Genomic DNA, 12,150 nt, shown 5'->3' on the forward strand with positions numbered 1-12,150 from the left:
GCACACAAATCTTGTAAAAACAAAATCACAATCTTCAAATAATATTCCCTCAAAATATTTCACATCAGAAGCTCTAAGAAATTTGAGTTAGTATCTGCTTCCTTTTATCAATTTAGACAACTTAATTGTATATCACTATATCTCGATGCTATCACAATACGTTTCCATTGAAAGACGATAAACGATCATGTTTAATTTTCACCCAGCCCTATTATGTACTTAGTCATCTCAGTTTTTCAAGTTGGAACATATAATTTGTTGTTTTGATAATATAATGCCATATGTTTTTCCACTCTTTGAACAGGAACATGTCCCCAGCTCCAGCAGAAGAGTTGGTCTACAAACCCCTGGATGGTGGTTGGGGCTGGGTGGTGGTGATTGGTGCCCACATTTCCATTGGATTTGCATACTCCACACCTAAAGTCCTCTCCATTTTTTTCCAAGAGATCCAAGAGAATTTAGGGGCCACTTACAGTGAAATAGCATGGATTCCTTCTATCATGCTAGCTACCATGTATGCAGGCGGTGAGTTGATTGAATCAGTATTTGTTACATTGGTCCGCCTATAGGGAAAAATAATCCCTGTCATTAGTAACATTCCCTGTGACCAAATTAGTATCAAATCATTCACACATGAGTTGCTCTATACAATTAGTTATACAATTATTGTACTAATACTTGTATTAATATTCTTTAGAGATGGAGTACACATTCCTGCCAGTAGATACACACTCCCTCACTATTCACACTAGAATTCCTCCCTTAGTTAAGTACAATTGGTAAAACTTTTCTAAGAAAGAAGAAAAGAAGATAAGAATCAATAAAAATCATATGTATGCAGACTACATATTTACAATTTGCTTGAATAGAAACATTTATTTTAAAAAAATTGACCAAGATATGTACTCAGTGTGACATTTTAAAATTCAGAACAGTTCTCTCTGATGGACAAATAGTAATTTAAAATTCAGAGTTGCAGCACAGCAGTTTGAACTTCAGTGAAGTCGTGTAGCTTCAAGCCTTCATAGGTTGTGTTGCCAGCATCTCTAAATCAATACTTTTTAAATGACTAGAGAACACCTCTTATAATAGCCTGCAGGTTAATCCCATTTTATAGCAAATTTACAATCTTTTATTCTTTTGACGCCTGGCTTCTATACAAACAGGAAACAACAGTTCTACTGTTCAACTGACTGTACAGTCATTTGGACCAGATAGATAATTGCTAAATTGACTTCACATGAGTTACTGAACCCACTGAAATAGTATTAGGATGCCTAATAAGAGAAGTGATGTTAGCATGTGCTACTCACCTGACTTAAATTTAACTATCCACACTGACACAGTTTACTAAGTGATTACCAGCTGCTATTGCAATGCTGGTGTGTGTCAATCACCAACCCCCCCCCAACTGGTGTGATACCGTTGCAACAAGTAGTTTTGCTCTTCCTCTGATGCGTGTCATTTGATGTGAATCCGTCTAAAAGCTAAAGAGAGAGTTTTTTCCCTATTAGATGACACAATATTTGACAAAATAAAAGTCTTGTGGAGGCTTTAGGGAAAATGTATCAGTAGTTGCTTTCAAGGTTACAGGACAACGGGGTATGTGGCTCACCTGCACTCAACTCAGGGAGGCCTAACTAGTGAAATATTTCCCTCCACTGTGGCTCAGGCACAGGGCTTCATCATATTGTCCTTGGCAAGGCTTCAGCAATGTCACCCAGTGGTGGAGAGAGACAGGGGGAATATATCAGAGAAGGGTTCACCACACTTGGGTCTGACTCCAGGTCCCCATGGGAGAGACATGACAGCCTTTTCAGAGAACCTCTGACTCAAAGAGTCTGAATGATAAAGTTATAATGGAAGTAGGAATGGTGGTAGTGTGGGAGATGCCCTATTGTGACACAGCTATAGTGAGAGATGATCTATGTTTGACCCCCACAGACACCTGGTTAACTGTATAAACAGCGGGATGGATATTTTTATTTCATGGACTGTAGTTGAAGTGGTACAGCAGGTACAGTCATTGAGGACAATTCTGTACAGTTCAGAATGCAGTGAGAAAGATAAAAAAAACTTAAATGAAGTAGGTGTAATTTAATTGTACACACACGTATATGTGTATATGCATTTAAGCATTAATTCATGTTTTTTATTGTACATTGTTTCAGTTGTGATTCCGTTGCCTAGACACCATGTAGCTCTGTCAGTGACTCCTTTACACTGTGCTCTCCCAGCAAGTCGGTAGCTTGTTAGACAGAAGGAAGCTGCAGGAAAAAATAAATTGCCGTTTTATTTGATCCTTCTCTCAAACATCTCCATACTGTAAAGCTGAAATAATTAATTGATTGAAAATGTGTCATTAACCGTTTTGATAATCATGTAAATTGTTTTCCAAGCATAATGACCAAACATTTAGAGTTTAGAGACCAGCCTTTAAATGGAGTATCTTTGGAGTTTGGACTTTTAGTCACACAAGACATCACATTGTTCTTTAGGAAATTGTGACAGTTAGAAAGGTTTGGGTTTAGACATGTTATGTATCAAATGATTGTCAACTGAGACAGTAATGTGCCGACTAGTTGTTAATGAAACTAATCATTATTGGCAGCCCTGTATGTTGGAATTACAGTGTATTTGTTTGTGAATGAACACTGGTTGATTAAATTGAAGCCTGATGACATCAGAATTAGCTTAAAGGCAGTGTACCATGCTTACACACGTGTATACACTGCAGGCACTTCAAGATATACAACTGTCTTTGTTAGCTTGGCCTGTTTCCTGCTTTTATTTGACAAACGCTTTTGTTTGTATCTACATATTCACATATGACATAAAGATTGTGGGCATACAAATCCATGGCTGATTGTAACAATCGTCGATATACAAATAAAGTAACTTTGGAATTCAGAATAAACTTTTGTTCACACAGATTCGGGTTAAGACAAAATAGTTTCCCTCTTAGTATAAATCTTTTTCCTCTTGCGCTGAGAAATAAATCATCAGCCACGGTAAAGATGCTCTTGAAGACAGTAGGTGCTAAACGTGGAATCCTGTTACGGCTGACTTAGCTGTTTTCAATTTTCACCATCCACACAGAAGCACTTCCCACCCCCACCTTGAAAAGCTGCTGTAAGGTTTGTATTATCATGGCAGCTTATACATTAGTTTGATTGATGCTGTCCCCATTTTTATATACAAATTGAGTAAAATAAATATATATTGAAATGATTGGTCTTTATAGCAAAGGGGAAGAAAGAGGTTTTCATTATAATGTGTTGCAGAAGGACTGGTGGTGCAATGTCACTCTTTCAGGCAAGGTTATGAATGAAGGGAAGAGTGACAGCATATAAAAGGCTGTTTAATTGCTGATTGATCACAGACTGTAGCATTTTACATTATATGGGGAGAGTATAATGAGTCGCCAAGTTCTGTTGCAGTGTACGCAAAAGTTTGGAGGTGTTCCATCATCTGCTGTGATGTCCTTTTGCCCTTGGTTTAGACCTACAGTAGGGTGAGAACTGCTTTGTGAACGCTTGATTACTAGCAGTAGGTAAATTGATTACAGACTGTTTATATTGCGCTCTAACATATGATGATGTGGCTCTTACAGATTCTGAAGCTCTCTCTGTCTTTCTTCCTCCTCCTCTTTGCAGGACCAGTGAGCAGTGCGTTGGTCAATCGCTTTGGAAGCCGGCCGATCGTCATACTTGGTGGGCTGATGTGTGGGTCCTCTATGGTAGCTGCTTCTTTTGGTAACTCCATCATTTACCTCTACATTTTCATCGGTGTTATTGCAGGTACAGTATGATTTTTTAAAATTATTTTTTTACAATATCTTGTGACACGATTGCCTGAAAAGCTTTAGCCAGGTTAATAGATTGTACTGCGTGCATAACAGCCTAAGGAGTCCATAGACAAAACGTTGATCATAGCCAGAAACTAAGACAAGGTATCCATGTGTTTGCATTGATTAAGCAAAACAACTGATCCAACATATGGATCCGAGACTATTTACCTCTTTGCTTACCATTCCCATCAGTAGATCCTCTTGGGTGGGGAAAGTCAGCATCTTTCATAAAATTTTAGAAACACTGGGTTCCCAGATCTGCTTCCCTTGACTGGGCTGCTGTGGGGATTGTCGGGACCCTGGCATTCTGCCCCAGCTCCTGGAGTGCAGTTAGAGCACCAAGGGGACCAGGACCAGGACAGTAATTAAGCCAGAACCATCCCTGATCCCAAAGAGCATAGTCTTCTGTGGCCCTCTGTACTCTCCCGTAGGCTCCGATCATGGTTGTCAAATGGGGGCTCCCTGCCACCCTGCGAGGCTCATTACCCTGCCAAGGACTGCTGCGAAGGATTAATAGGCCCACCAAGTGGCTGGGCCATGTGCGGTGCCAGGGGGCATGTGTGTGCCCTGCTCGGCTCCCCTGTGCTCTGGTGTACCTGACATGCAGGCATATGCTTACACACATGTATACACAAATACCCACACACAGGTGAAAAGATGAAAAAACATTACTGTTGTTGACTGGTGGACTTTATACCATGTATTGATAATTACCCCTACCAGTAAAGGATAAGATAAGGTTGAACAACAGTGGAATATTCCTTTAACAAGATTTAATTGAACCAACTGTCAGAATCAATCAGAAGTTAACAAACCTTTAATTTACCCAACGATTATTTTGTAGATTATTTTTAAACAACATATTTTATTTATATAATTTAATCAATTTTATTAATTAACATTTCACTATTTCTTTATTCATTTAATTTGTTTTCAACATCCCTCCATGCTTTCTCAATTAAGAGGTGATCTACCAAATACACAATCAGATGCCACTTTTTGATGCTTGATGTTTGAATGACCAAAGCTGCCTTCAGATGTTGATATTATGTTGACCCTCACAAATCTGATAAGATGTCCAACAAACACACAGTATCTTCTCCAGTGTTTAGCATGGCTTGTGTAACCATCTCAGGGTTAGCAATCAATGACTAATTAATGACTGATGTGTGAATTGTTGTCATCTTAAACTCAGAGTAATACAGAACAATGTTTCATTCCTTTTTTGTATATGGATACTGTAAAATGGATTTCTTTTTTATTGAAGAAAACTATTACTGAAATATGTTTTTTTTAACTTAATTTCATAAATCCACTGTTTAGACCCACTTTGCATTATTCACACTGACAGAAAACAACTTTTTCCTTGGGCTTCATCATAGAACCACAAACAACTATTAAATTGACATTGAAAGGGAGAATACAGCACCCTAACCATCTACTTTGGCTCTTTATCTTCATGGAAAATAAGGTGCTATTTAATTGAATATTTGGATATAAAGGCAAGTGAGTGAGTGTATTACCTAGGCTCTCTAATTTGTTTCTACCTAAATGGAGAAATTATTTCTGATATAATTCCAGCCCTCTGTAATGAGGTTTTAGCCAGTAAAAGTGAAATGACATGGAACCTCAATGAGAACGAAGCAGAATCAGTCTTGATTTGTACCCTTTGGAGTTTAGGTTCAGGAATATTTTCTTACTGAGGGTTTTTTTGTGTGTGAATGTGACTGTTTTTTTTTTTCGTTCTCTCTGTCTACACACAGGGTCTGGGCTTTCCTTAAACCTCAACGCATCTCTCACCATCATCAGCAAGTATTTCCTGGTCAAACGTCCATTAGCTAACGGACTTGCCATGGCCGGAAGTCCAGTGTTTGTGTGTGTATTGGCCCCTTGCAACCAACTTTTACTGCACACATTTGGCTGGAGAGGAAGTCTCCTTATCCTCGGGGGTCTAATGCTTAATTGTTGTGTTGCTGGGGCCCTGATGAGGCCTGTCATTCTGCCTAATAAGCCATCCACTCCACAGAAAAAAGTAGAGGAACAGCCAAATAAGTGCAACACCAAGCTAAAAGGAAGCTGTATGAACAATGCTAAGATGTTCTTGGATTTGACCTTCTTCAGGGACAGAGGTTTCATCATTTACCTCATCGGGAACGTGTTGTTCATCTTTGGTGCCTATGGGCCTTTTGTGTTCCTATCAACCTATGCTATTAGCCAAGGCATAGAGGAGTATAGCGCAGCATATCTGCTCTCTATTACAGGCTTTGTGGACATGTTTGTTCGGCCTGCCACTGGCCTGATAGCCAGCAGCAAGTGGATCAGGCCCAGAATCCAGTACTTCTTCAGCTTTGCTATGGCTTTCAACGGCACATGCCACTTACTGTGCCCACTGAGCAACAGCTACGCCTACCTGGTGACCTACGCAGTATTTTTTGGTGCTAGTTTCGGCATGGTTTTCGCCCTGATATTCGAATGCCTGATGGATCTGATGGGAAGTCAACGCTTCCCCAGTGCTGTTGGACTGGTCACCATCATTGAGTGCATACCCATTCTACTGGGACCACCTGCCGGAGGTAAGTGTGCACACTGACCATACACGATCTGTAAAATGATAGAGGGTCGGCTTGATCCGTTTATATATACTTAAATGACAGCGCAAACATCTAAACTAAATAGCATAAGCAAACATCTTCCTTAACCAAGACAACAATACATTAACTGCTCTGCGTTCCAAAGTTGCAGTTGCTGTGGCAACATTAGTTCTATTACATAAACTATGTTTGTATCATGTTTACAGACATGAAAGAACCAGTCTCCCTATAAGAAACATCCCTCGGATAAAATACTTTTCCATGTTGTATTGTTGATTCTGCTAAGCCAGGCATAGGCCCAGGCCAAATATTTACTTTCAGCTCACTTCAGATTGCCTTCAGCAGACCCTTTCTCCAACCGAAGTGCCAAGAGGAAGTGAATAATGTATATATACAAACACACACTTGAAAAAACACCAGTGTTACAGCAGGAATAAATTGCCAGTTTTGCACACGCTCTTTTGTAAATAATTCAGCAAACTGAATAACAGCAAAGATAAATTGTTTTTTCTCTGTTCATCTCTGTCTTAGTCATGGGTTGTGCATTATGTTGCAATAGAGCTCATTTGCCTGCTAGGGTGCCGTTACTGTAAGACAGAGCAGAAATCTTCACTGGTGAGTAGCACAAAAAAAGTAGCAATTGGTCATGGTTATTAACTGCTGTAAAAAACTGTACTAATTACTCAGGCATGTATGAAGCCTACTATAGGATTTGGCCTCCATACAAATGATGGAACATTTGAAACTCAAAGCTAAGCAGCTCAAGTTTGTGTGTGTCCTCTACCTGTACTGATATTGGAATAGGACTTCGAAAACAACAGACACAGATAATGAATGGTCTCACAAACATTACTTTGACTACTCGTTGTCTATGTGTCCTGTGCAGTCACTGGATCTAATGAATAAAGCTATGTTTTTAGCTGTATGATCCAATCGGGATTCTAGTTTGAGACTAAGACTTCTATCTATTTGTCTATCAGTCTATCTATCTGTTTATCTTGCTGTCCTGATGGCACAGTTTCTGAATACGAGCTGTGCGCATTTCTCTGTGGATTGGCTGTTTTGATACTTTCCCAGTATTCATATATATATATATATATATATATATATATATACATATATATATATATATATATATATATATATATATATATATATATATATATATATATAAACCTCACTTTATAATCAGAAAAGACATGTAAATCTCAATGTGTACAATATTGGACCTTTTTAAAATAAACTTGTTTTGATAATAATTGATGATTTTGACATGGACATTAAAAGGTGTGTGTGTATGGCAGGGGTCACCTTAACCTTGGCATTGGCTGTCATTGACTTCTCTGGTTCAATCTTTTGTCTTCAATTTATCATATTATTATTATTATGACACTATTAATTCACATGTTAAGTAATTCCCTTCGATAGTTGAGGTTAGCAGGGGTTTATACAACAGGTCAGACTCCCTTTACTTACTTGCATTGCTCAGCATTAACCTTCAAGCTGAATTACTGAACTCTTTTTGTACCAGCACATCAAAGACAAGACAGTGCCCTTTTTTTCATCTGATGACTTATATCTCCAGGATTCTTCTGTCTCTGATAGGGTTTCAAATTGAAGGACAGCTACCTTCATGGTCTAAGTAGCCATGTAATCAGAAGGATATTGTTTACCCTCTCTGCTTTCTTGCCATTTTCAAGATTAGTGCACTTTTGAAAACCCTCCACTATAAAACGTTCTTCTCTTGAGTGAGTAAAAAAAAAAGGAATCATGAAACCTAATGACAGTAACTGCCTCTGAAAAAGGAGTTATTTGGGAAAATAGTTTAGTACCAATTTGTCATCTATAGAACAAAAGCACTGTGTTGAGGCCTTGCTGGTGTCGTCAGAGTCTGTGACAGCTGCAGGTAGAGTGGCAGGTAGAAAACCAGTTCTTCTACCATGGAAATGTAGTAATGCTTTAGGTCGATACTTTGTTGTAAAATCATCTTAAAGAAACATTGTCAATGTGATAGAGACATGTTCTCTAAGAAACTGCAGCAAAAGTACCACGCCTGCAGTGTAAGTGCATTTTTAAAGTTAGGAGCCAACCAAGTATGGCTTTTCAGTGATAATTTTAAACCCTAAATGATGATTTTTCACATGTCAAAGTTGACTGTAATCATTGAGCAATAGCACGTGGATTTGTTAATGGTTTGGCATAATTAGTTGTTACTCGTTGGTCAAGACGGGTAAAGTTTAGAGCTGAAAATATTTGTTGATTAGTCGATCAATAGAAATTAAAAAGCAACTATTAGATGTCAGAGATTTTTCACAGTTTCAGACATTTTAAAGACAAATTTAAACAACAAGAGATTGATCTACAATGAAAACAGTTGTCAGCTGCAGTCCTATAGTCAAGTTATTAATATAGCTCAAACCAGTGGTTGAATGTAATTATAGTAAAATTTTGAGGACCTTGTTTTTTTTTTCTCTTTTATTATTTTAATCCACTAAAATTCAGAAACAAATATTGTACTTTTTTTTACTCCATTACATTTATTTGACAGCTCTAGTTACTTTGCAGATTTAGGTTAATATAAATCATAAATCAACTAATAAATTACAATGTAATAATATGGATTAAGCTACCAAGCAGCAGTATGTCAACGCAGTATGTCGGATGATGCCGTTTCAATAGCACTTTCTCAACCATAATGCAAGTTTTAAGTAAGTGATGTGCTTTAAAAACTGTCCGATACAGAATCAACAAACAATTAACATGTCCAAAGTTTTTATTCAGTGCTTGCGGACCAATCAATATATCAACTTTTAAGTTCACATCGGAAAGGCTATTTGGTACCCTAAATAAATACATTGAGAATGTGCAGTACTGTAGCTAAACATTGCTTTATCAACTGTACATATTGGGACACTGAAAAACTTTTCCTTTGCCTCCAACTGGAATTCTAATGAGGTGAAAATGTGTAGGCCCCCCAGTTTGTCTGGTGTGACCCTGTTCTGGGGTGCTCATTTAATAGGGTAAATAAGTGCCTCACTGCACGTCTAACGTTCTCCTCCAGAGGGCACAGTTATGTCTCCCCCAACTAATCTGCTTGTTACTGCACCCCCAAACCTCTGGGTCATTCCAATTAGGAGGAAAGGAGGGAAGTGTGTGCAATTAGCCTTTTGCTTTGGGTGTTTAATGACGCTCAGTTCAAACTCTCATGGCAGAACTGTACCTGGGCCATAATTACACTGAATACATTAAAAAACAAAGAGGTGACTATGCCAGATGGACTTAATTACCACTCAGCCAATCAAGGGCTGTCTTAATGAGGGTGATGGTCGTTGTCTTACACATGCCAGATGAGTGCCATCAATCAATAGATACAGAATGCATTGAGATCCAAATAGAAAGTGACCCCTCATAGTGTAGTATGGCACAGTTCATGCACATACACAAAAATTACCATTACTTTTTAAGACGGTAATTGACGCACTTTAAGGAGACCTACCAAGGAAAATGCCCTTTTATGGATTTTGATAAGATACTGTAACTTACTATGTAATAAAGGTGCCGTCCAAGCTGTTAAGTAATGGGGCCCACCAGACATAGAACAATGGAGAGGAAAAAAAATGAATCAGGTTGTAGGAATCAGGTGGGGATTAATAAAGAATAAACACAAGGTTAAATAATTTGTATGATTTTATTTAAGTGTGTATGTTTTGTTATTAGATGATGCTGATTCCCTTTACTGAATTTATTAAAAGTTTGTTAGGAAACTTTAAGGCGTGCAATTCACAACCTTCTCAAAAAAAAGATTCAGATATTGAATCACTTTGCCATTGCTTCAATAAGGCTCTAAAATGGTATAAAGGAGGGATTGTAATATAGTGAGATGGACAGATAGACAGACTGCCATACATGCTGAGACAGAGAGATAGTCACACTCGCCCATCGATCCACGTCTGAAGGGGGGGTGGGGTGGGGGGGTTAAGACTCTGAAAATCTGGAGGCTTAAATCTGATCTATAGTACATTTGTCACTTTTCTGCAGACTTGGGCTCGATATTTATGGCTCTGAGAATGGGCCTCTCTTCTGATTCGTTTTGGTAGCAGCCTTCCAAATTGCCTTCCCAGAGATGCAGGGAGAGCCAGGGAGGTTGTAATGGCCCTCTGTCATTTCCGACATGGCTCTTTTCAAATTGGCCTATGCTCACTCTCACTCCCTGACACACACAGAAGCCAAAGTCCTGCTCTTCACCTTCAAACTTGTAAAGGAGTTGAATGAAGATGCTATACAGTGACATATTGTGTTTTGCTTGTCATGGTGTACAACATTTCCAAGTGTATTTTTGTTAGATTGTGTGGCATAAAATGGATATAACCATAGGAACTAAATTGGATAGAAAGGATATTGAGCTGTTATTTTGACTAGTACAAAACTAAATGGCAATTGTTGTTAGTTTTCATAGTGACAACACATGTAAAGATCCGGAAAGTGTCTCATTGCGAGAAGAGTGAGACATTCTCGAGAGCTGCAGGGAGTGATAAGGTGAGACCAAGCGGCAGAGGGTCAATGGACCATTAGACCCAACCTGCTGTTTGGCTCATTTTCTATAGTCAGGTAACCACCAAGCCAGCAGACACTAGACTTTTTTGTTAGCTTGCTAGCATTAGTTGTTAAATGTAAATAAGGCTATTTAGCGGCTGGCTCCCCTGACATCACTACTTACATTACTGCAAACCTGGGACGGTCTGCAAGTCAGTTTATATGAAAAATGGCCGTCGCTTTGACCATTCTACTATGTTGATTTGAATGGAAATGTCCTTTCTATTCAATTTAATTTCAATGGATATAACTGACACTCACTTTGTTTGAAATATCCTAATTTATTTCCATCCTTCCTCCCTTCTCCAAACAGGGTTACTGGTGGACATCTTTGGTGATTACAAATACCTTTTCTTCATGAGTGGTGCATTTACCATGGCTGGCGGGCTCTTTCTCTTCATCATGAACTTCTACAACTACCATATGCTAGAGAAGGAGAAGCCAGCAGAGGACAGAGAGCAGAACCAAAAAAACATAGAGAACCAGGTCCAGGTGAGCACCTCAGAGGCAGAGATGAAACAAATCCCTCAGGCAGTGATGGGACGAACTGAGCCTGAGGCTGAAGAGAAAAATGGCGGCCAGAGAGAGAATCCAGAAACACCTTCTTAACGGCAATTAAATGTCACTGCAGAAGAAGAGGACATAAGAGATGATGCAATGAGTGCCAGTCAAACCTCAAACTGCAGAAAATAATGGAGAAAATACAATGGAAATATGGCATTTCTGTTTGTTTCATGTAGGGGTGTCCCCGACTAAAATTTTCATAGTCTAATCGGATTTGTCACGTCTTGCCTATAGTCGACTTTTTTGCTCATGAAAAATCCTCTGATCCGGGGTGGCAACCATGGACATAGCGCAGGTTACTGAGAGATGTGATTTCTGATTTCAGATAGGAGCACCTTATTAAAAGTATTTGCTGTTATAACATAAATGTGTCTTGTTTGTATCTTTCTTTGACAATAGCTGACGATATATTTAGAACTGTAGTTTCACATTCACTTTCACGGCGCTGTGTCAGACTGTTTAAAAAAAACAACTAATGTGCAAATATTCAAATGAAATGATGATGCTGATGATTAAACTGTAGGAGACTGTTGTATTTCTGGTGCCCAGATA

General features: G+C 38.7%; 1 protein-coding gene across 1 annotated transcript; it reads left to right on the top strand.

Annotated features, from left to right (window-relative positions):
• Positions 1–308: 308 nt before the first annotated feature.
• Positions 309–11,643, top strand: LOC310965871 (monocarboxylate transporter 2-like; the record flags this gene model as incomplete). Its single annotated transcript, XM_083939623.1, has 4 exons — positions 309–525; positions 3,657–3,800; positions 5,614–6,423; positions 11,348–11,643. The coding sequence occupies 4 exons, from the start codon at positions 309–311 to the stop codon at positions 11,641–11,643; spliced, it is 1,467 nt and encodes a 488-aa protein (XP_083795749.1).
• Between the last annotated feature and the right edge of the window lie 507 nt (positions 11,644–12,150).

The sequence above is a fragment of the Echiichthys vipera genome (assembly GCF_963691815.1).
Source record: "Echiichthys vipera genome assembly, chromosome: X".
Classification (NCBI taxonomy): Eukaryota; Metazoa; Chordata; class Actinopteri; order Perciformes; family Trachinidae; genus Echiichthys; species Echiichthys vipera.